Source organism: Perca fluviatilis, chromosome 13 (genome assembly GCF_010015445.1).
Source record: "Perca fluviatilis chromosome 13, GENO_Pfluv_1.0, whole genome shotgun sequence".
Taxonomy (NCBI): domain Eukaryota; kingdom Metazoa; phylum Chordata; class Actinopteri; order Perciformes; family Percidae; genus Perca; species Perca fluviatilis.
Window position 1 is genome coordinate 18194619 of NC_053124.1, and position 24948 is coordinate 18219566.

The 24948-nt window shown below is 38.9% G+C and overlaps 2 protein-coding genes across 2 annotated transcripts in view; one reads left to right on the plus strand and one right to left on the minus strand.

The window, feature by feature from the left end:
- The first annotated feature begins 1446 nt into the window (after positions 1–1446).
- On the plus strand, positions 1447–5374 carry gmnn (geminin DNA replication inhibitor). The gene is made up of 7 exons (XM_039820159.1): positions 1447–1551; positions 1982–2054; positions 3001–3102; positions 3270–3423; positions 3523–3605; positions 3911–4021; positions 4484–5374. Exons 2-7 carry the CDS (start codon positions 1998–2000, stop codon positions 4664–4666), a joined length of 690 nt encoding a protein of 229 aa, XP_039676093.1. The 5' UTR covers positions 1447–1551; positions 1982–1997; the 3' UTR covers positions 4667–5374.
- An 883-nt stretch (positions 5375–6257) lies between these two features.
- ripor2 (RHO family interacting cell polarization regulator 2) overlaps positions 6258–24948 on the minus strand; it is a 60388-nt gene continuing 41697 nt past the window's right edge. The window contains 18 exon segments of the mRNA XM_039820158.1: positions 6258–8895; positions 11053–11143; positions 11722–11805; positions 11957–12156; positions 12517–12690; positions 13050–13211; positions 13427–13529; positions 13655–13817; positions 14209–14383; positions 14386–14392; positions 18487–19233; positions 19655–19801; positions 20257–20386; positions 21151–21299; positions 21583–21708; positions 21963–22006; positions 22273–22336; positions 22911–23060. Coding sequence (XP_039676092.1) covers positions 8795–8895; positions 11053–11143; positions 11722–11805; positions 11957–12156; positions 12517–12690; positions 13050–13211; positions 13427–13529; positions 13655–13817; positions 14209–14383; positions 14386–14392; positions 18487–19233; positions 19655–19801; positions 20257–20386; positions 21151–21299; positions 21583–21708; positions 21963–22006; positions 22273–22336; positions 22911–23060 — 2817 coding nt within the window. The 3' untranslated portion in view covers positions 6258–8794.

A 24948-nucleotide genomic window follows, 5' to 3' on the forward strand; every position in this document is an offset into this window, starting at 1 on the left:
TGCTTGTGCTCAGCATTTTAGCTAGGTAAATGTGCTTCAGTCGTGTCTTGTCACTAACTTTATCGACAAAAATCCGCTAGGGAATCAATAGCCAACCAACGACAAACGCTGAGTTGCGAAATAAACGTTAGCTAAACAAATCTCCCCTTTTCACGGCTGAAGTTTCGAGGTGTTTGCTGCGCTTGTTTTCTTTCTCTTCTTTTCTTCAGTCGTCACAACCTCCGACTCGCCCTGCTGCATGCCATGTCAAGATAAATCGACAATCCAGCTGAAATCCTCCGTTCTTTCAGTCGACATGTGGCGTGTTCTGTCTCCCGGCGGGCCCATATTTGACGGCGTGTCGTCCAACGTTTGTCCGTTTGGTTTCTTTGTGTGTTTTTAGGCAGCTGATAATGGCACACAAACTCGCCGACCACAGCCTCCCCAAAATGGCTGCACAGTCAACTACGAACTACAAAGCTGTGACGTATGTTGACATGTGACTGCACGAGGAAAAAAAACAACATCGTAAATGTAATGCTATGCAAATATCCTCTGGAATATGGTAAATATGGAAGCCCATTTCCGCCAATGTGATGAAAAAAATATCCTGTAAGTCATTAGAATGAGAAACTTTCTCAAAATCAGTCCCTGAAATTGGCCAGTACTGAGTACAGGCACTTCTGATTTGTGTCCACATGAGTACCCTTACTTAATTGTTATTATCAGTTTTATTAATAGGCTGAAATTCATACCAAAATAGGCTATCATGATTGATTGGGAAAAAACAAGCAATTCTATATCAAATCAGACATTCAGCACCCCCATATAGCCCGAATAGTATGATCATTTGTTTCATAAACACATTTTCAGACAGACGATTCAACTGTGAGATTGGCAGTTGAATCAGGCTCCTTAGGTCGAATAGTTGACTATTCTGGGTCACCATTACAAGCTATACCGATGACGATCCTGTCAACGTTGTTCATTATTTTGAGATACTATTATTCTGAGAAAGCTTCTTATTGTTTTAAGAAAGTTTCTCATTATTTTGAGGTACTATTATTTTGAGATACTAACTCATTATTTTTAGATGCTATCTCATTTTTTTTTAGATATCTCATTATTTTAAGAAAGTTTGTCCTAACGACTTACATGATCTTTTTTTCATCACATTGGTGGAGATGGGCTTCCATAGGTTTATTATTATTATTATTATTATTATTATTATTATTATTTTGCATACTGTTTTTTTTCTTTTTTTCTTGATATGTTACTGTAGTACATTTATATTATGTCCTGATAATATAAGAGTGTATCCCTTACTGAGAGTGAAGACAGGACTGTCTTGTTATTATTTATGAGTATGATGCTGAACTGTTTTCTATAATTGATGTTTTTGTTTTGTTGACGTTGTATGTGAGAATTTACACAATAAAGTTAAGGAAAAAACAAACAAAAAACCTTCCCCGTGATCTTTATCACGTGACGGAGTAGGCGTATTTAAGCCCCTGGCGCGAGATTCTCGGAGAACAGAATAGCAGTCTCAACCATAAGTCGTTTGTTACAACGGTAAGTCGACTTAACGTCTATCGACTTTAATATTGCCTTAGTGGAATCACATCCACACCTGCTGCTCATTTAGTATTGCTAACATCAATTACCTTTGTGCTAGCCTTAGCCGTGGTCGCTGAAATTATGGTATTTTTTTTTAGCGTTAGGTAGCTAGCTAGCTAAGTCAGTTGGCCTTTTGTAACGTTACCAACCTTCCTAACTTTTCTAGACGTGGCGAAACATTTAGCTAGCTATACATTTGTCTTTTAACAAGCTAAAGAGGGCGCATAAGAATTAACACGAATGTCGCGTTAAATATCGAACGTTACTAAGCTATTACCATGTCTCTTAAGTTTTAAACTAGCTAGCTTATTTTGGCGTGTTTTTCCTCAAGTGTGTAAAGTTAACTTTCTAGACACTTGCATGTAAAGTTGTTATTTCCCATCAGGTCTCTTGAAAGAAAAATGAGTTTCAGCGGAAAGCAGAAACACAGCCAGCAGAGGTCTAATGAGAATATAAAGGTGAGTAATGGGTCTTCCGTTTCGAAATGCGCTCCTTCAAATGTGTGACATTTTGAGTACGGTTTAGGGCTGAGGTTCAAGGGGTAAACACAAGTAATTAGGATATCTTGGCATTGTTCTAGATGGAGGATCTCGTCACTCACGCCACTTGAACATGTAGCTAGCCTAATTGACATTTGGTAACGTCAGTATCTGTAGGCCCAAGAAAGGAAGGTTATACCTCCTGCAGAAAAGAGGAAGGAACCACACGTTTAGTGTTATTTTTCTCGGTAAATGGTGGCCATGACTCAATTTTTCCGTAATAAACTCATGAATCTATAGATTACAGAAATGAGTAGTTTATTTTTTTTGTTGTCACTGGTGCTTACACATGTGTAAAATGAAGGTTTTAAATGCAAGCACAGCAAAATGCTTATCTCCTGCAACTTGGACAAAGAACAAGTATTTTGATTTATACACTGCTGTAACTCCAAAGGAGTTAAATACATTATCTCTCGCCCTGCTCAAAATCTCTAAAAGATCAACTTTTATTGGCATGAAAAACGCACTGGCAGTGTTGTGAAGCTGTGGGCAAACATTAACAAGTTAGCATGTTGGCAGCTCTGTAATGAGCCTTGGAGAAACTTTCCCACGGCTGTAAGAATTTGGGCCCTGCCCTTGTTCCTACACCTGTGGGCCTGTTGCACATAGCAGCAGTGTTATGTTAAGCCACTTCACCTATGCCCCCTCTCCCATGGTGACAGTGTAACTAAAGTAAAGTGATGCTAAGCCCTTGTGAATAGAGGCTCTGAAAATGAGAACATGGGTCATGTTAGTTTTCAGTGTGACTCAATGTGAGTTTGTCATAATGCATCTGTGAAGAGTTTAGGCTCTTTCCTTAATCATTTTGTCTCTGTGATTTGATTTACTTTGCTGTAAGGTAACACTTGAAGTTTTTATCTTTCAGAGCTTTTTTACACCATCTCAAAAGGCAATGGGACCCCACAGGCAAACTCTACAGGTCCTCCAACTCTCAGCTGGCAAAATAAATCTGGGAAGGTCAACTCAGGTATGCAACAACTTTGAACAAGCCACTCTTGTGGTGTGTGTGGTTTATTTTTATAAATTTTATATTGTTTGCATTAGATCAATTCTTTATAGCCTTGTTCCAACTACAAGTACCATATAGCCTTTGCTTATTGAACATTTGAAAAATTCTTAACTTTTTCTCTTTAGGTGGGAAAGGTAATTCCAAAACGCAAACAGTGGAGCACAGAACAAACTAGAGGTCCGAAGAGGGTGAAGGCTGAAGTTAAATCGACACAAACTGAAGAAACTCAGTGTTTGAAAGATGGCATGTCCAATGAAGCATATGAACTTATGGTTGTAGGTAAGAATTTAAAATCTTTGCACTAAATACTGCAAAATTGTGGATATCTACCCCCCAAATTCTCCTTTACTTGAGCTGAAATTTATGTCTCTGTTGTAGAAACGGCTCCTTCCTCCTACTGGAAAGAAATGGCTGAGGAGCGTCGGAAGGCCTTGTACAATATTCTACAGGAGAACGAGAAGGTGGGTTAATCACTAAGTTGGTTAATGTTTAGCAGTCAATTGAGTTGTTCCCACGCTCCCACTGACTCGTTAGCTGGCACAGGAAATGCAGGAGTAACTTTGTAGCTAAACTGAAGGACCTCCATTGAAATCTGTTTACTTTGAGGTGCAAACTGTAATAAACTCCTCCCCTTAATTTGGGAGGATTATTTGTAAATCTGAAAGCGGGCCTGTTCCTGCCTAAACAATTTTTATTTAGCTAGTGATTACAGTGCTATTGTCTGTAAAATGCATTTCTTTTTAAAGCTTTCTTATTTTTAAACCAGTTACACAAAGACATTGAGGCCAAAGATGAACAGATAACACAGCTGAAGTGTGAAAATGAAGAGCTGCAGGAGCTGGCACAACATGTACAGTACATGGCTGATATGATTGAGGTAAGAACACTGGTATTACACTGTTAATGTCAGAGTGTCAGTGAGTCGGCACTAGAGTCTAGTTGGACTAAAGATTCTGGGCTAGGGAGAAAAGACAAACTCTTGTTTGTATTTCTTTAAACTATCACCATCGTGTTGGGTGGTGCTCTGCCCCAGATGCAGGAAGGGGATGACATCCGGTACATGAGATGCGCTGGATGCAGTGAGCCAGAGTAGATGTCAGGTGTGACATGTTGTACCCACAAGAACATTAACAAGCTTGGCCTACACTGGTAATGACCTGGTTTAAAGTTGAGCCTGGCTTCATGCTGAATATTTTCTTGTGCTATATTCTTTACTCCAGCATTTATATTTCCCATTTGTCACATGTTCAGGACTATCACAAGAAGCAGTATAATAAGTCTTAAACTAGACTACATGGAGGAACCTACTTTATGTACTGTATCATGCTTTGTTTTTAAGAGGCTGACTGGGAAGAGCCCAGACAATCTGGAGGAACTGCGGGGGATTGCTCTTGATGTGGATGAGCATGATGACGGTGAAGTGGCAGGTCAAAGTGAGGAAGAAGACTCTGATTACAGCCGGAGTCCTTCTGAGGAAGAGACCTCAGACCATGAACAAGGACCCTCAGGAGAGCTGGATTAACTGACAACTTTATTTCATGGGACTTTGAACTAGTTGTACAGGTCAGCAGATTTTAGCTACAGGATGTTTTGGCAGCAACAAGTGGCCATCCATTTGACTGAATTGGCCCTTTAATGTAATAGTTTATGTACTTAGTTTTTGAACGCTGCAATTTTATATAATTTTTTTTTAACACCTTGAACAGATTGGGGCTGGTTGTATTTTTAGGCTTTGCTGTATTAAGTAAAGGGGTGTTTAATACCAAGCTACTTTTCTGACATTTCTACTAGACAGGAAAAGCACAGGTGTAATTTAATGATGGCTGACGTTTTCGTTTCTAAAGATGGCTTACTGGGGACACTTGACTAGACCTGAGCCAATGTCAATGTACTAGGGACATTATTTGTTGCATCCAGGGAATAACACTAAGCATTGCAGCTTACCCTTGCCCGCAGGCCCCTTACCTGACTGTCAGAAACCAACTGATAGGAGAATTGACAACCATGTGAAAGTAACGCCGGTGAAATTCCTGAGTCAAAAGGTGTGCTGTGAAAAGCCTATTGACATTTTTTTATTTTTTGTTTTTTCTTCCAACTGATTTTTGCATTCACTGCCAGATGTGGTCTTGAGCATGTCCTTGAAGAGTTTGTTTACACTGAAATTGTGCAATGTTATAGCTCAGATGTGTACATAAGCCTAATGTAAAATAAAACCTTTTTAAAAACTTTCCTCTTGACTGGCTGTGCCCACCAGACTACTAAATCCAACTCTACAATCTACAATGATTAAATGTGTTAATGCAGATTTTATTTTTTTTGTTTGCTGTTCTTTTTATAAGTTTACTGGAAGTATAATTTTTTGAAGGACTTCTGAACAAGTGAAGGATTACCTCTGTAGATGAATCAAAACATTTTTGGTCTCCTGAATGCTGCCTTTTACTAAGTGGCTAAGATGCATAAAATGGCTTATGGGATTTCTGTGCCAGAGGATCTGAGCGGTCTGGACTGGGTGAACATGCAGAAAAGCCTGAATGGTCCAAAACCTAGTGCCTGGTGAAGTCTTGGTCCTTTATAGCAGATGACCTTGGGCACCGCTCAACCAATTTTTCATATTACTCCAATCAGGGATACAGAACTGGATCTAGACACTAAAATGGGAGGTGCAATTTTAACATTAGCAGAAATTATTGAGGATGGGTTGCCTTGTTGTAAGGTGTTAAACAAACTTGTCACCACAGTGATCACTACTTGTATTATAACCTAGGTATTTAACTCTTAGTATTGGCCAAAACCAGCAATTCATAGCTAGTTTTATTTTTTCTCTAATATTACAATGACCTACTGTAATATCCATCTACTACCCATAGCCTCTACACTTTTCAATGCAAAAACATCTGGATGACAAAATGTAAACTTTAAACCATCCATAAAGTTGTCCTTGGACATCTGTAAAATCTGACAAAGCAAAACTGTACAGTTAACATTTACTGTACATGTATTCCACTTCTGTGACAATCTGTCACCTGAACTCTTAATGTAAACACACAACACAAGAATGACATCTGACCAACATTTAAGACTTTTGGTTTGCTTAAAAATCCACAATTTTGTAGTTTTAACTATGCAAAAATAAACTTTATTGCAACTTTTGATGAGCAGAGGACATACCCCTAACCACAATGGAGAAGTGTAGTATGCAACTAAATGGATCAGTACGGAAGCTATGGACCACAGAGATGGAAAATGATCAATTTCAGCAAAGTTATTCCTAAAACCAGTCTCTAAATAATTAAATGTGCACATTTTGACAACTTGTACTTTGTGGTGATTAATAATTGAACAGCCAATGAATCAACTAGACTACATTGGTAAACTGCAAGTTTCTAAAAAAAAGTACAGTAGCTCACTCAAAAAAAAAAAAAGTGGATGAATTAGATACCAAAATACTGTAATGCTATTCACATCATAGAAGAAAAGTAACTGTTTAGTTTTGCAAAAGGCTGTATAGAAGAAGAAAAAAAAAATGTAACACCATGTTCAGCTTTTAGTAACAACTTCACACATTTACAGATTATAATACAAAAGAAAAAATACATTTCATAAAAAATATTACCACTTGCTTTTAATCAATATGGCTTTTGGACTGTGCAGTTAGAACCAAATAAGATTCATATATTATGGGTTTGTCTCTTTTAAGTTGTGCTTATAAAGATAAGTCTGAGTATTCTGGCCAAAATGCAAATGTTGTATTGAAAATACATTCTTTATGAATTATGATCTTTTATTAAAATTTAAAAATGAATTCTTCCTTTGGTTACAGTAAATCTAAGTATTAAAGTAACATTTTAATATATGTCCCTTTTATGTTCAGGACCTTTTTAGGGAAAAGAAATCTATAATATGATTAAACTTTTAGCAAATCTTATACTTCTCCAAAATAATTCAACTAATATAATTCCTTCAAAATAAAATCCAATTAAAGTTAAGCATTAGATAATTTGCATGATAACATGGAAGCCTTTTTAAATGATAAACAATATTTAAAATACTAGACCTGATCCAAAATATAACATAAATATACATTTCATTTACATTAAACTGTCATCTGCAAATTACAGTATAACTCCAAAGAATATTAGAATTACAAGTTAATAATAAATAAGGTGTGTGAGGTTTGTCATTGTGCACTAGCACAAGACTCAGTAGTACAGTTACACTGAGAAAAGGGAATTAGGTGCTCACCTTGGGTCAGTTTTTCCACATTACAGTTAGGATGGAGGGAAATAAAACCGACCCACAACTGAACACTTCATTCTGCAGCTTCTCATACATTTCTAATTCTGCCATTAGCTCACATACTGTATGAATGTGCAGTAAGAAAACAACAAAAACAAAGGCCTTTACTCCACCCAAAGGATCCTCGTCTCTGTACAGTTGTAGGAAAGTGCACAATCACGATCCTAAACCAATGTATTGCCCTAGACTTGCTCTGTATTTGGTAGGAAAAATACATAACAAGAGTGTATTGTGTACAGTGGAAACCTGCCTAATCGACCACATCAAGGCTCAAATGGTTAAAGCTGACTTTATCAAATGTCAGCTAGGTGCAAAAGAGTAACGTATGTACAGAAAAATTGCACTTGTTTAACTGCAATAATGAGAAACCTCTGATATAAACTGCTCAGTGAGTGAAATGTGGCCACTGAGCTGACCTGTTTCACCTCTGCCCTTCAGTTTCCTCCACTGATAGATGGCTAAGGTCAAAATCTGTTCAGGACTGTAAACTGCTGTAAAAGTAGGGCTTTTAAACTGCAACATCATTTCCTCTTAGAAAGCCATTCTCAACGTATTAATGGTCCTCCCTGCCACAAAACACACATCTTCCAATCGTACAAGAATCCCTGAAACTTAAAATGGAACGTACTAGAAAACGGAACTTAAAATATATATTTTGAATACAAGCACATATATTACACCGGCTGTGTAAAATATGCCATTTTTACATGCCTTACAACAGTGCAAATCTTCCAAAAGCGCCAGAAAACATTTCTAACGATAAACAGTGATTATACACAGATCATATGTAATCTATTGCGTGACACAACTGACTGTAACAATCAAGATGATTAATTTGTGAGTAAGTGATACAAGTGTTGTGTGCAGTGGCTTGCTGAACAGAGGTTATGTGAAGGGTGAAGATGCAATGCTCAAATTCTAGTTTCCACAGTCTTTAGAGCAGCTGCAGCGGCTTTGTGTCCAGTCAAATTTGTGCTCTCCAGTTAAACTCTAGTGACTGGTCTGCCTGGCTCAGAAAGCAGGGAGAGGGAGGGGGGGGGTAGGGGGTCTGGACGTGGAGATGATGGAGGAAAGCGGAGTGTTAAGTGTGTGTGCAGGAGGGGTATAGGTTGTGTGTCTTTTGTAGCTAAGACAGTTTGTTTGGTGTTAAATCCTTATAGATGGCAGTATCAGTAAGAAAAGAGATTTAATGTGGCAGTGTGGAGATCCTTAAGTCTGTGCCAAAAAGCAGAATAATAAAGTGATCAGTCATTAACAGCCCTGTGAAGTGTGGGGTGTAGCTGACGGAAGGGCAGTGCTGTCCTTGGAGGTCAGGCTGAAATGTCGTGTGTGATGTTTTCCGTGGCACGATGGCTCAGAAGGCAGTAGTGACAGCGTTTCCTCGCCGTGTGCCCAGGCGGAAGATTTCCCCCGGCACCGTGTCCAGCTGCTCGTACGCCAGCCGCCCCTCCTCACCTGCCACAAACACAAGGGTTATCTAAAACACACCCAGATTGCAATGGTATCCCTGCAGTCAAAACAGTTTAGCATTAGGTCCCAATAAAAGACAAGTGAGGCACGGCACAAATCATTGAAAAAAGCATCCACATATGGCTAAGAAAAGGCAACCCTTCACCCCAACTGGGTCATCAGGCAAATAGCCAACATGACAAAAGGTATATATATCCAAGGTGTGTGTGTGTGTGTGTATATAGATATAGATATATGTATATACAGTGCCTTGCGAAAGTATTCGGCCCCCTTGAACGTTTCGACCTTTTGCCACATTTCAGGCCTCAAACATAAAGATATAAAACTGTAATTTTTTGTGAAGAATCAACAACAAGTGGGTCCCAATTATGAAGTGGAACGAAATTCATTGGCTATTTCAAACTTTTTTAACAAATAAAAAACTGAAAAAGTGGGCGTGCAAAATTATTCAGCCCCTTTACTTTCAGTGCAGCAAACTCTCTCCAGAAGTTCAGTGAGGATCTCTGAATGATCCAATGTTGACCTAAATGACTAATGATGATAAATAGAATCCAGCTGTGTGTAATCAAGTCTCCGTATAAATGCACCTGCTCTGTGATAGTCTCAGAGGTCCGTTTAAAGCGCAGAGAGCATCATGAAGAACAAGGAACACACCAGGCAGGTCCGAGATACTGGTGTGGAGAAGTTTAAAGCCGGATTTGGATACAAAAAGATTTCCCAAGCTTTAAACATCCCAAGGAGCACTGTGCAAGCGATAATATTGAAATGGAAGGAGTATCAGACCACTACAAATCTACGACGACCGCCGTCCCCTCTAAACTTTCAGCTCATACAATGAGAAGACTGATCAGAGATGCAGCCAAGAGGCCCATGATCACTCTGGATGAACTGCAAAGATCTACAGCTGAGGTGGGAGACTCTGTCCATAGGACAACAATCAGTCGTATACTGCACAAATCTGGCCTTTATGGAAGAGTGGCAAGAAGAAAGCCATTTCTTAAAGATATCCATAAAAAGTGTCGTTTAAAGTTTGCCAAAAGCCACCTGGGAGACACACCAAACATGTGGAAGAAGGTGCTGTGGTCAGATGAAACCAAAATCGAACTTTTTGGCAACAATGCAAAACGTTATGTTTGGCGTAAAAGCAACACAGCTCATCACCCTGAACGCACCATCCCCACTGTCAAACATGGTGGTGGCAGCATCATGGTTTGGGCCTGCTTTTCTTCAGCAGGGACAGGGAAGATGGTTAAAATTGATGGGAAGATGGATGGAGCCAAATACAGGACCATTCTGGAAGAAAACCTGATGGAGTCTGCAAAAGACCTGAGACTGGGACGGAGATTTGTCTTCCAACAAGACAATGATCCAAAACATAAAGCAAAATCTACAATGGAATGGTTCACAAATAAACATATCCAGGTGTTAGAATGGCCAAGTCAAAGTCCAGACCTGAATCCAATCGAGAATCTGTGGAAAGAACTGAAAACTGCTGTTCACAAACGCTCCATCCAACCTCACTGAGCTCGAGCGTTTTGCAAGGAGGAATGGGCAAAAATGTCAGTCTCTCGATGTGCAAAACTGATAGAGACATACCCCAACGACTTACAGCTGTAATCGCGAGCAAAAGGTGGCGCTACAAAGTATTAACTTAAGGGGGCTGAATAATTTTGCACGCCCAATATTTCAGTTTTTATTTGTTTAAAAGGTTTGAAATATCCAATGAATTTCGTTCCACTTCATGATTGTGTCCCACTTGTTGTTGATTCTTCACAAAAAATTACAGTTTTATATCTTTATGTTTGAGGCCTGAAATGTGGCAAAAGGTCGAAAAGTTCAAGGGGGCCGAATACTTTCGCAAGGCACTGTAGATAGATAGATAGATAGATAGGTATAGATATATAGAGCATATCTTTTTGATGTCATACTCAGATCCCTGAGACATCTTTTTCCTGACCCAGTAGGGGGAAATGTTATGTCAGTATTATACTGTACCACATTTATATACATCTTATTCATATTTTTATACTTTATGGCCTTAGGTACTTTGTGGCAGCTGTGTATAAAATGCAAGATATTTGTAGAAGTGTAGCAAAAGACCAAGCTGAGCAACATTTGATTTTCCATAAATGTGTTACTCACCAAATGTGAGCAGGGTTTCTATGGCAACATGGCGAAGCTCTTCATCAGCTGAATCACACAGTGCTACCACCGCCTTGATGCTCTCTACGGCCTACAGAAACACAGGCAAGCTCTGTGAAAAGGGCATTTGTCAAAGCACATAGACAACACAATGACAGGCTGATTTAGAATTATTTACTCTTTGTAATGACATACATAATGACACGGTTACATTTCATAATTTCTTAGCCATCATAGCTATAGATAACTTCTGTTTATGTCACATTGAAGAATAATCGTTTGCTGTAATCATTCTTCCGATCCATAATGTCCTTGTTGTTTGCAAAAATGCATTTCAAAGTTCAGCTGAAGCTAATGTGAAGCAGTCTCATCAACCAAATCAAGTGATTATCTTCGTCCTGGCAGTTGGGTGTAGATTTATTTCTGGTGCTGTGTCCTGGATACAAACCTACATGCAACTACCATGAAGTATCTTCCACAGGGGCTCAAAGCAAGCACACAAGGAATTTTGTGCCAAAAGAAGACCGTACTTTTGAAAGATAACATTCAATTTGACTTACTCGGACTAATGAAGCTTCATAATAATTTTGTCTGAACACAAATGGAGTCCTAAACAAGCTCCAAATTTCCACAGTATCACAACTGAAGATGATGTAAGAGGCCACTGACCTGCAGACAACTGAGAGCTGAACAGGCTGCCCTCTGGCTCTGAACTCCAGCCTCTGACAGCGCATGGGTGTAGCACTCCACTGCCTGTTAACACGCAGATTAACATTCATGACTTGTGGCATCACTATTTGAAATGTTGCACACACACACACACACACACACACACACACACACACACACACACACACACACACACACACACACACACACACACACACACACACACACAACTCACTCTGGTCCTGAAGTGGCTGTTTGATGCAGAAGAGATGTAGTCAGCTGCCGCCTTGTTAACCTGAGGGTCCTCTGCAGTGAGCAGGCAGGCCAGGGCCCTCAGGGTGTCATTTCTCGGCCACAGGGATGACACAGGCACCTCCTTCAGTTCTGCTAGACACCGAGAATAATCCCCACTGCACAGAGCCTCTGCAAACACCTCTGAGTACGACACAAACACAGACACGTCAGAGGTTTAACCATTACATATTCTGTACAGCATAAAGCATAGGGACCTTTTCTGTACTCCTGACATGAAATTTGCTTTGATATCTTTTCAGTTTGTATTCTAAAAGATCCAGGAATTTAACTTGGTTATTAAAAAGTAGTGAAAGTTGTATGTAAAAATGCACTTCATAGTTTAGCCATTTCTTCTTTTTTTCCTTACTCACAATCACACTTATCAGCCAGTTTTTTGTGTTCTCTCTCTCTACTATCTATTGTGTAAAGTTTGAGGTGCTTGTGGACAGAAAATCCAAAGTGATAATTTGTTAAACTAAAACTAAAAAGTGTTTTGCTCACCTTCTCTGGCCAGATGCAGCAGATGCGTCTCCATCTCATGCACTTCATGTTGTAAGATGTAGCTGTGGAACTGAAACACCGTCAGGACGTCCTGGGAGAGCTCAGCGGCAGAAGGGTTGTGTGCTGCCACCAGATCGCTCCTGTCCACCATCTCGCCCACTACGACACCAATCACTGGAGAGAAGGGAAAGAAATCTAAAGTCAAAGAAAATAATTTTGAGCCAACTGTATCTACATATACATTGTGAAGATCGGTTTCATATCTATGGATTCACTATTCCATTTAGTCTCTGAAATTGAGTATTTTAATGATTTTTAACCACATCAGCAGCATTATTAACATTATATTAGCAGTAGTCTATATCCTTGATGTGACTGAAGATTAAAATCAAATTAGTGATTAAGTTGAAACAGGGACAAGATTAAAACCAAATAAGTGACTTGAACAGGGAATAAAAACACAGAAAGAAAACAATGTGATTTTAAGTGCAACCTTTGGCTTTTTTGCAGAAAGGAAATAGGGATGATCCAACCTGTGTCAGCGCTGTGTGGGTGTCTCTCCTGCAGCACTGCTGTGTAGCGCTGGTTCATGTGTTTGAACACTCTGTCCAGTGTGGTGTGGAAAAGTCCTGCAGACCCGCTGCACTCTGACCACAGAGTCATCAGCTGTGGGCGCTCTGCGAGGCCCGGGAGAACTGAGAGAGAAAAGAACAAAACAGAAGGTCAGACACAACAAACCCTCAAGCCAGAGAGTTCATTGTGTTGCATGGTAATAATCTTTCGTAAAATACTTAAATAATAACACATAGATTGGTATACACTGCAAGATTACTACTCTTGAGATACATTGCATGGTAAACAGAAATAATACACCAATAAACCAAACTGGTTTCCACTTGTTGGTACCTACCATCAGCAGCAGATGTAATGGCTCCCAGTCTGTCCGCACTGATCTCTGCTAGCTCCTCTAACAACTGAGTCTGTCCGGACAGCTTGAGGAGAAGACTGCGACGCTGCCACACACCCATCCCACTGGTCAACAACTGACAAAAGGCATGTTGCAGTAAACTGGTAATGTCAACTGTAACTATTTGTTTATCATTTATACTCCAAAACATGATGTCATAAGGAGCTCTACCTGTATGAGGTGATTACAGTACTGCAGGTGGATGACGATCGCCACGTCCAGGTTCTCGTTTCCAGTGGTGAGTGGCAGGGGGCTTCCTGCCACGCTGTTGCCCACCCCGGTGTCCTCCGTCAGGGCTTCACTAAGGTGCCCTCTGGCTTCTGGATGCTGTCCACTGAGAGGCACATACTCAGAGTCACCACCGAGTGGCAGCAGCATCACACAGAACCATAATCTACTTTACTTATTATAAAATGGATTTTTTAATCGAGTGCTTGAGATGATGCAGATTGTCTGTCCAAGTGTTTTTGCAGTGAATTGATTGCACACATTACTTTTATGAATGAATAGCTAGGCATTAATTACCTTTAAACCAAGCAAAGTACAAAGTATCCTACTTAAGCTCTTACTGGGTTTTTTTGTTTGTGATACCTCACCAACAACACTTTATTTTCAATTTCAGTGCACACACTTCCAAACAGCAGTCAAACCCCATGATACAATAACAATGTGCTTAGTGTCAATGTCAGCAAACACAAAAAGACTCTATGCCGTCTCCTACTCACCCGATCCTTTCTCCGTCTGTATCAAAAAGTGGAGACCTCTGTGGGGGGTTGCTAAGGATGGCATTATCGTCTCCGGTATCCTCGTCATCAAAGTCAGAGGTGTTGAGGAAGTCGAAACTCTCAAGAGCACTCTCCACTGTCAGACTGAGGCTGGATGACCGGCTCCTGTGACCCGGAGACGACACTGTGATGATGAAGAAGAAGAAGAAGAAGAAGAAGAAGAAGAAGAAGAAGAAGAAGAAGAAGAAGAAGAAGAAGAAGAAGAAGAAGAAGAAGAAGAAGAAGAAGAAGAAGAAGAAGAAGAAGAAGAAGAAGAAGAAGAAGAAGAAGAAGAAGAAGAAGAAGAAGAAGAAGAAGAAGAAGATAATGAGTGTGTATACAATGGAGAAAAACTGTAATACAAATATTTTACCAAGAATGTCACCACAGACACACAGTTCGTAATAAAATATATATATATATATATATATATATATATATTTATTTGCATTACGAACTGTGTGTATATATATATATATATATATATATATATATAACATTGCAATACTTTAATGAGTGGGCCATAGGCTCAATCACCATTGTGTTACCTCGTTAGTCGATAGATAGCGACTTAACAGACATTTATTTAAATGAAAATCTTTGAGATTGCTACTTTAAAGAACAAAGTAATAACTAGAAAAGCTAAATTGCTAAAGCTAAACTGGATTGCTGGCATAACTGTGTAAGAAGAAGGTGAAGTAGTGAGAATTGTTGGACAAGTGGGATGGTTTTGATTAGCATGAATTTCATTGAAATGTTGAATAATACCAATAATGTATTAAACAAAAGTGCAATATTTTAAGTTTTTTTTTATTGGTAAAAAAGTCATAGACATACATTATAGTATGTCGAACGAAGTCATAGCATATCGAAAAAATTCATAGTATGACGAAAAACGTGATAAAAAGGTCTTAGTATAGTATGTTGAATAAAGTGATAAAAAGCCATAGTATAGTATGTCGAAAAAAGTCATAAAAAAGCCATAGTATAGTATGTCCAAAAAAGTGATAAAAAACCATAGCATAGTTTTTAAAAATAGACAGATAGGTACACTTTTATTTGTGGCAAGAGAAGGCTGGAATTGAACAGCCAACCTTGTGGTTAAGAGACAGCAAGTTTACCTTCCAGCTACAAGCTATCCAGTATAGTATGTGGAAAAAAAACATGGTATAGTATATTGAAAAAAAAGTGATTAAAAAAGCCATAGGATAGTATGTCGAAAAAAGTAATATGACGACAAAAGTAATAAGAAAGTCATGTCGAAAAAATGATAAAAAAGCCATAGCATAGTATGTAAAAAACAAAAAACAAAAACATAGTATAGTATGTAAAAAAAGGTAATAAAAAAGCCATAGCATAGTATTTCAAAATAGACAGACAGGTACACTTTCATTTGTGGTAAGCAAAGCATGGGATTGAACAGCCAATCTTGTGGTTAAGAGATAGCAATTTTACCTTCCAGCTATCCAGTATAGTACATGGAAAAAAACATGGTATACTATGTTGAAAAAAGTGATAAAAAAAGCCATAGTATAGTATGTCGAAAAAAGTAATATGACGACAAAAGTGATAAGAAAGTCATGGTATAGTATGTCGAAAAAATGATAAAAAAAAAGCCATAGTATAGTATGTCCAAAAAAGTCATATTATGGTATGTTGAATAAAGTGATAAGTCTTTGTATGTCCATAAAAGTGATAAATAAGCCATAGAATAGTATGTTGAAAAAGTCATAGTATAGGATGTTGAAAAAAGTGATAAAAAAGCCATAGTATAGTATGTCGAAAAAGTGATTTAAAAAAAGCCATATTATAGTATGTTGAAAATAAGTGATAAAAAAGCCATAGTATAGTATGTCGAAAATAAGTGATAAAGAAGCCATAGTATAGTATGTCGAAAAAGTGATTTAAAAAAAGCCACAGTATATACTTTATTAAGAGACTGTGAAGCCTGGGATTGAACAGCCAACCCTGGGATCTTCAGACTACAACTTTACCTCATAGCCACAAGTCACTGATAGAAAAATTAAAAACCATAATACGATAATATATAAAACCATAATATAGTATGTCAAAAATAAGTGATAAAAAAGCCATAGTATAGTATGTCGAAAATAAGTGATAAAGAAGCCATAGTATAGTATGTCGAAAAAGTGATTTAAAAAAAGCCATATTATAGTATGTTGAAAAAAGTGATAAAAAAAAGCCATAGTATAGTATGTCGAAAATAAGTGATAAAAAAGCCATAGTATAGTATGTCGAAAATAAGTGATAAAGAAGCCATAGTATAGTATGTCGAAAAAGTGATTTAAAAAAAGCCACAGTATAGTATGTCAAAAAAAGCCACACTATATACTTTATTAAGAGACTGTGAAGCCTAGGATTGAACAGCCAACCCTGGGATCTTGAGACTACAACTTTACCTCATAGCCACAAGTCACTGATAGAAAAATTAAAAACCATAATACCATAACATATAAAACCATAATATAGTATGTCAAAAATAAGTGATAAAAAAGCCATAGTATAGTATGTCGAAAAAGTTGTATGTCGAAAAAAGTCGTAGTATATTGTGTCAAAAATAGTAATATTATAGTATGTCGAAAAAGTGATTAAAAAGCCATAGTGTAGTATGTTTGAAAAAAGTCATGTTATAGTATGTCGAAAAAAGTGATAAAAAAAAGCCATAGTATTTAAAAATAGACAGACAGTTACACTTTCATTTGTGGCAATAGAAGCCTGGGATTGAACAGCCAACCTTGTGGTTAAGAGACAGCAATTTTTACCTTGCAGCCACAAGTTACTCTGTATAGGATATGGAAAAAAAACCAATTGTATATTATGTCGAAAAAAAGTGATTAAAAAAGCCATAGTATAGTATGTTGGAAAGAGTGATAAAAAAGCCATAGAATAGTATGTCGAAAAAAGTCATAGAATAGCATGTCGAAAGAAGTGATAAAAAGTAATAGCATAGTATTTCGAAAAATGTGATAAAAACCCATAGTATAGTATGTCAAAAAAAAGTGATAAAGTCATGGTATAGTATGTCAAAAAAAAAAAAAACATAATATAGTATGTCCAAAAAAGTGATAAAAAGCCATAGCATAGTATTTAAAAAAAGACAGACAGGTACACTTTTAAATATGGCTGGAGAAGCCTAGGATTTAACAGCCAACCTTGTGGTTATGAGACAGCAATTTTACTTTCCAGCCACAAGCTACCCAGTATAGTATGTGGAAAAAAGCCATGGTATATAATGTCGAAAAAAAAAGTGATAAAAAGCCATAGTATTGTATGTCCAAAAAAGTGATAAAAAGTGATAGTAGAGTATGTCCAAAAATGTCATAGAATAGTATGTCGAAAAAAGTGATAAAAAAGTCATAGTATTGTCCAAAAAAGTCATATTATAGTATGTCCAAAAAGCCATAGTATAATATGACGAAAAAAGTGAAAGTCTTTGTATGTCCATAAAAGTGATAAAAAGCCATAGGATAGTAGATCGAAAAAAGTGATAAGAAAGTCTTAGTATGTCCATAAAGGATGGATAGTATGCCAAAAAGTCATAGTATAGTGTGTTGAAAAAAGTGATAAAAACCCATAGTATAGTATGTCGAAAGAAGTGATAAAAAAGTCGTACTATAGTATGAGAAAAAGTCATAAAAAGCCATAGTATAGTACGTCGAAAGAAGTGATAAAAAAAAGTCATAGAATAGTATGTCAAAAGAAGTGATAAAAAGCTATAGGATAGTATGTTGAAAAAATGTATATGACGACAAAGGTGATAGGAAAGTCATGGTATAGTATGTCGAAAAAATGATTAAAAAAAGCCATAGTATAGTATGTCGAAAAAAGTCATATTATAGTATGTCGAAAAAAGTGATAAAAAGCCATAGGATAGAATGTCAAAAAAAGCCATGGTATAGTATGTTGAAAAAAGTGATAAAAAAGCCATAGAATAGTATGTTGAAAAAAGTAATAAGAAGTCATAGTATAGTATGTACAAAAAAGTAATAAGAAATCATAGTATAGTATGTACACATTTTTTTATAAAAAGCCATATTATAGTATGTTGAAAACAGTCATTGAATAGTATGTCGACAAAAGTAATAAATAAATAAATAATTATAACACATTTGGTTGAAAGTAACATTTCCTGAAAGTACTTACAGTATTTGTTTCCTTCATATGTTCTTTCCCATATAAGATCTTGTAAACATACATATTAGAAAGGGAGACAGTCACCTTGAGCAGGTCCTCCAGACGCATCACTTCCTGCTCCAGGTCCTGCAGCTCTCGGCAGCGGTGAGTCAGAGACTCCAGCCTCATCAGTAGGCTGTGGATGGCCTCCTCCAAGCTGCTCTCCAGGAAAGCCCTGCTCCCCTCTCCTGCCCAGCTCAGATTTCCTCCTCCTTCCGTGGAGCTCCCACTTGGCGGCACAATTTCCGAAGAAGTCAGCCTCTTCACTAGCTGCCTGGTCAGGCTGCCTGCCTCCTCTGTGTCCAGTTCCACGGGTTTCAGTTCGTCAGCGTGGTCTAAGAAAACATCCTCTGAAGCCACTGTAGACAGGTGGCCGTCAGAGCAGAGGGATGGGGCAGCTGAACCACAGTTGGAGCTAGAATTTCGCTGGGACTCTGTACGCTCCCACTCCGAGTCCTCTGCCACCTCAGCTTCATCACTGGCAAGGCTGGCACTGGTGCCCCTACTTCCTCTACTACCCGTCTCCCCATCCTCTTCGTACTCCTCATCCTCCTCTTCCTCAACTAAATGCTCCTCAGCAATGGAGTCCTCCCTAGTTGGGAGGATTTGTATAGGTGATGGGTCAATTTCTGGAGGGGTGACTGTGATCTCAGGGTTGGACAAGCCGGGGGAGTGGGAGCTCGGGGCAGGGCTGGGCGTGGAACCAGACGTGTCCGAGAAGGTGAAGGAGAGACGCTTGCACTCGGCCACGCCGCAGCCACCGTTCTCAAAGACATCATCTGGTAAAGTGGACTGAAAGGAGAGTGAGGGCAGTAAATATGTGTAACAAAAAAAGATGGAAGATTAAGATATAGCTTGAAATCAGTGCATGTAAGACAAAAGAGTGCAAGAGAAAGCGCTCTCAAGTGGAAAAAAGAGATGGCAGACATACTTAAAAAATCCATTCTAAATCCACTTTTCTTTCTAAATTCTTGTGACCAGATCTGATCAACCAAGATAGAATCAGAGTAAGGCAAATCTGAATAGAAAAGCATAACAAGAACCCATGCAAAGAAACATGCATTCACACATGGCATTCTGCAGTGCCACAGAAAGGAACTGGACAAACCCAAGTGTGTCCACACCAGCAGAAGAGTACATCCCCATCACGTCGATGGGGTATGGGGCACACAAAAGTCAGGTTAGGAGGGTTGAGGGGCCACAACACACTCACATAGACCTCCAGACTGGATTTGGGCCTTGGCCGGAGTGAGGCCAGGTCACCAAACGAGCGACTGCTCCTTAGCTTCTCTAGCAGGGTGTCTCGGAGCATGTGTAGGAAGGAGAGGCGCTGGCGCTCCACAGGATATGGCCGCCACTTCTTTACACAACGCACGCAGGCAAATAGGACAAGGTGTTGGGTATTCGAGTGAGGGCAGGTAAGTGAGATGCAGGACGGATGGATTAACGTGTAAAGTGGGACAGAGTGTGGGTAAGGGGTTTTGATGTGGAAATGCAAAAGAGAGGATAGCAGGGAAATGGTTGAGGGTTAGTTTAGGGGTAGCACTGGCGTTGCTAACATAAGCATCAAGCATCAACAGAAAAATGTGTACAATATCATTGGGTGCAGACTCGGGTTAGTGTGCAGGGACTTCGAGGTGTAAAAGACAAAATGTCATCTCTTTCACCACAATTCAACCCACTGATAAGTCTAAAACAAAGTTCAGATGTTATTCTTAGCCTAGATGGCGACTGTTCTGAGTTCTACAAAAACTCACAAACTACTGTTTCCCACCACGCTACTGAAGCTAATCGAGGTTTGTGTGTTGTACTCACAAAGAAGGAGGAATCCTGGAAAGTTGGGGTCTCCGGCGTGCCCTGGCTGTAGACCGACACTCGTCTTTGGAGTGCGGTAGCTTTACTCACGTTACCAGATGACAGAGTCAGGTCCTCAACATCAAAGGGGCTTAAGGGGGAATGACAACCAGACACTTATTGTGATTGCTGATTGTGATGAGTTTTATCTATGCCTACCTACACTTACTGTATGTGATTTCATTCATTTGGGTTTTGTGACAGAAGAGGATTTAATTGCTTAATTAACTACCATAACTTGTAATGACCATGTTGTTCCACCAGATGGCAAAAGAACATAAGTAATGCAGACTGAATTAATAGTCTAATAGTGAATTAACAGACTGAACACTAATAACAGTTTCTGTAGGTGTTCAATATAGACCAGTGATTGAGATACTGACTGTAAGAATCCAAATAGCTATACAAAGAATGACTGTTGAGTAGCACGCTCGTGAGATAAAATCTTAGTGTTGAAAGGCTCTGTAGAAATATCTGGTTCAAACACTGAAAACCCAACGTTTATCCATTTCATAAACTGAAAGAAAATACTCCCCCTAATGACAATTCAGTTAAACTTGAGTGAACTGAGCATGAAATTAAATTAAATGAATCTCATGAAATCATAACAAAATCATCAAATAATTTTAGACTCCCAGTGGTGCATCTGTCTCATTATCTATAATGCAATCTCTCATTGTAGACACAATATCTAACCTTGAATATCTTTGTTGGCTCAAGTGATACTATTCTGCTGAAGTTTCCCCTTGAGAATTAAGAAGTAACCAACTATTTGAATAAATACATAACACTCTACAATATAGCAAGCCATGATTTAAAAAGTGACTGCTTGCTGAAATATAAGAGTCAACTTACTACCACGTGACCTCCAGGTTGAGTTTGATGGTCCCGAGGTCGTTGACGTCAACAGCCACCACCTGAGGCATGGCAGTAAACAACTCCTTCGTCTCACAGATCACGCTGCCCACCAGCATGTGATTGGCCAGGCCCTTCAGCTCCGTCACCTGATTGAGGAACAACATATATTTACTACTCAGGTCAAGAAAACAATAACACAGGTTCTTCTTACAATAAGATATTAAGCAGGCGATAGTTGATGAATTGTTTTCTTACACTAGCTGTAATTAAATATGGTCATGACCTATCAGAATCATCACTAATCTGCCCCTTCATATTGTGCAATGAGAAACAAACTTGTATATAAGCTAAAGGTCTGATTTCTACATTGTTATTTATTGGCCTTGCATGGTGAGGCACAAAGTTAGTTTATCTGGATTTCTACAGTACCTTGATGTTGATGAGGTCAGTGATGAGAGGCATGAAGACCATCTCGTCTCCATCCCAACTCTGTCTGGAGTTCACTTCAATCCTTCCCTTCAACTTCCACCGCTGGCGACCATACCGCATGTAGATCTAAAGGAAGGAAGGAATGGGAAAGCAGTGTAAAAAAAGAAAAAAAGTAATCCTGAAGCCAGAGAAAGGACAGCACTTTGATAGCCTCAGCATAAAAATATCAAACTCCATTTTCTACTTGAACTTGAAGTATACATTGTGCTGTCCTATCTCTCTTGACTTAATGGTTTTGCAATATTTCACACATGGATTTTAATATGAAAGTAAAGTTATTTTTAACAGCACTGTGTTACATAATAAAAAGAAGAACTTGCCTCATACTGGTCTCCAGGACAGAGCCTAGCAAAGCCTGCCAAACCTGTCAGAGAGAGAGGAAATTGTTAAAAGAAAATCTAAAAAAAAAAAACACACAAATTTGGACAAGATATGGACAGAAAAGCCAAGCTAAGTAACCTGTTTGTTTAGGTGACTTTAGTATTTAGCTGGGTGATTTACAATGTAGGTGTTCATTGTCTTCACTACAGTATACATGATAGGTTAATTAGTTGCTAGCTTATCACCAAAAACTTTTCTTTTATTGCAGAAATCAATATTGGTATGCGAGTGGGTTTACTTGTCTCTCACCCTTCATTTTGATATGAAACTCCCCGAGCAGGTTCTCCAGTTCGCTCTCGAACGTGCTCATGTTCTGAGAGAGAGAGAGAGAGAGAGAGAGAGAGAGAGAGAGAGAGAGAGAGAGAGAGATAATGATCACATAAACAGCCCTTTGTAACACAAGGCAAGAACAACAATAGTGATCAAGTTATCTCGAGAGATTTTGATAAAGACAGTCAATACTAAACTGCAGAAGAGGCCGGATGACTGGTGTAAGCCCTCAGGACAGATGAAGACAGGTGTGTGTGTGTGTGTGTGTTACTGAGATTTAAAAGGTAATACTATAAGTATGTGACAATACATGTCAGTGTTTACAAATGACAATGCAAGCAGTAATCTGTATTTGATATTTAGGTATATTGTGGGTGTTGTCAGCTGTAAGCTGATGTTTAATGCATACAGAATCGTTATATTTACATAACACAATGCATAATTTATTCGTCTCTCCTCAAAAGTCAACTTGTCTGACAAGTTATTAGATCATTGCCCATACACCCCATTATTCATGACTTTGACAAGGTTAATAAGCATTTTCATGCAAAACTCCTCAGAAGAATTAGCTGATTCTGGCTTCCCCAAACACTGAAGTTGATGCTCTACGCCACTACCTCAGTGTATTCTTTGTAGCGACGGTTGACCTCTGCGATGCTCTCCTTGGTGCCTTTAGTGGAGGGAGAGGAGGAGAAGGCTTGCTTCATACGGCTAGCACCTTCCCTCAGACGGCTCTGGATGCAAAAGGCCTCGTACAGCTCGTCCACCTGAAAGCACACACAGACCCTCCGTCTTTAATAACTGTTCCACAAGGACAAGCGTGCATTCATACGCATGCAAACTGTTACGTTCATGTACACACACACTCACGGGCCACTTCCGTCCATTCATTCTTTCACCCTCTTTTCCAGCCCTTTTTCCTTTCTCTGCCATGGTCTTTTTGCTGGATTCACGGATAATGCCAAGTCAACTATCAGCGCTTGATGCCCTGTGCCTGCCCTACAAATGGCTATTGGACACGGACACGGACACGGACACAGACACAGACACAGACACACACACACACACACACACACACACACACACACACACACACACACACACACACACACACACACAGTTTAAAGTTTAAAAACCTCTATACATTAAAAATCATCAAAATATCCCTCCAACTGTCATCTAAATTATTCTAGATGTGTTCACAAGTGATAAAAAGCCATAGTATAGTATGTCGAAAAAAGTGATAAAAAAGCCAAAGTATAGCATGTCATAAAAATATTATTTTAAAAAGTCATAGTATGTAAGAGGTTGCAAAGGTAGAGACAATAAAAGGGTTGATAGGTAAATAAATTAAAGAGTAAGACAGATGTAGACAGAAGGACAGTCATCAAGAGAGACAAGGCAAGAAAGAAACAACCAGATAAACTGAGCAGAAGAGAGTCCTGAACGGAGCAGATACAGCTGGCATGTATCAGTATAACTGTATTCTCCAGTGGCAGACGTCTATGCTGTTCAAGTCTACGACCCCAGTGGGACACTCCCAAAGCGGGGGAACAACAGACGGCGTTTAGAGCTCATTTGGAGGCGTCTGCCCGACTTCAGTTTGCAGGAGCAGCCTCATCTAACTCAAACCCACAGGGAGAGAGAACGACTGCATCAACATCCTGCTGCCTTACTGTGAGCTGAAATCTTGGGAGTTTCAACTAGAATGAATTCATCGTGATAAGATGATGTGAATCACAGCAATAGTTTTATTGAACCCAACGGTCAGAAATGTACTTTTATGGAAAGCCAAAGGTGATGGAGCTTGTGTGGTCTGAACTCTGTAGGCTTTGTTCCTGTTTTTTTACAATGTACTTTTATAATTCTACCCATTTTACTGTTTATTGTTCTTAATTACTCATTGTTATTTAGCATTTTCTGTATGTTTTCTTGTCTTCTCATCCCTTTATTTTAGCATATTTAAGGATTTTCCACATAAAATTGTATCGAAGTGGTAAGCCAGATGTCATTCAGAACCACATGTGAATCTCATGGTGGTGCTAGTGGAAAAGTCAGGGGATCACCAAAATCAGCAGGATCCATGAATGAATGAATGTCTCTGCAAAATATCATGGCAATCCATCTTATAGTAGTTGATTGATTTTAGTCTGGACCAAAGTGGTGCCATATCTAATTCATCCCATGCTGTTAGCATGGCTAAAATACGTACAATTTATTATCAAACTACATTAAGTTCAAATTATGATCTCCCAAATCAAAGTAAAAGTTAATTAATTCTCCTTAAACAGATACAAAAATGCACTTTTGCTGAGTCACTCAAAGTAATTTCTACCAGAAACCACAATTTACCAGCAGTCCAGATTTTCAGGATCCTGTCGGTCTTATTTCCTGCCTTCCCAAATTCACATATGATCGGAGTGGCAGCCGGGCAAAACAAAACACCTCTGGTGAGCCTCATCAAAGGGAAATATTGCAGCTTGCCTGACGAGAGCACTGAAATATTGATGCCTTGCGCTCTTTATGGTACTCATTAGGGAGAAGTGAGAGAAAATGGGCCATTCTGACTCCTGCTGTCCTAACAGCTTCTCTGAGTGTTAGTTTGTGTATCATTGTGTCTGAACCGTACAGTTTGTGTGAGCAGACCCTGTGACT

Excerpts from the sequence above, each read along its gene's own strand:
- gmnn (XM_039820159.1), top strand. The coding sequence starts at position 1,998 with ATGAGTTTCAGCGGAAAGCAGAAACACAGCCAGCAGAGGTCTAATGAG. Across the intron at positions 3,606-3,910 it reads TTCTACAGGAGAACGAGAAG|TTACACAAAGACATTGAGGC; the intron begins GTGGGTTAATCA and ends TTTTTAAACCAG. Across the intron at positions 4,022-4,483 it reads ACATGGCTGATATGATTGAG|AGGCTGACTGGGAAGAGCCC; the intron begins GTAAGAACACTG and ends TTTGTTTTTAAG.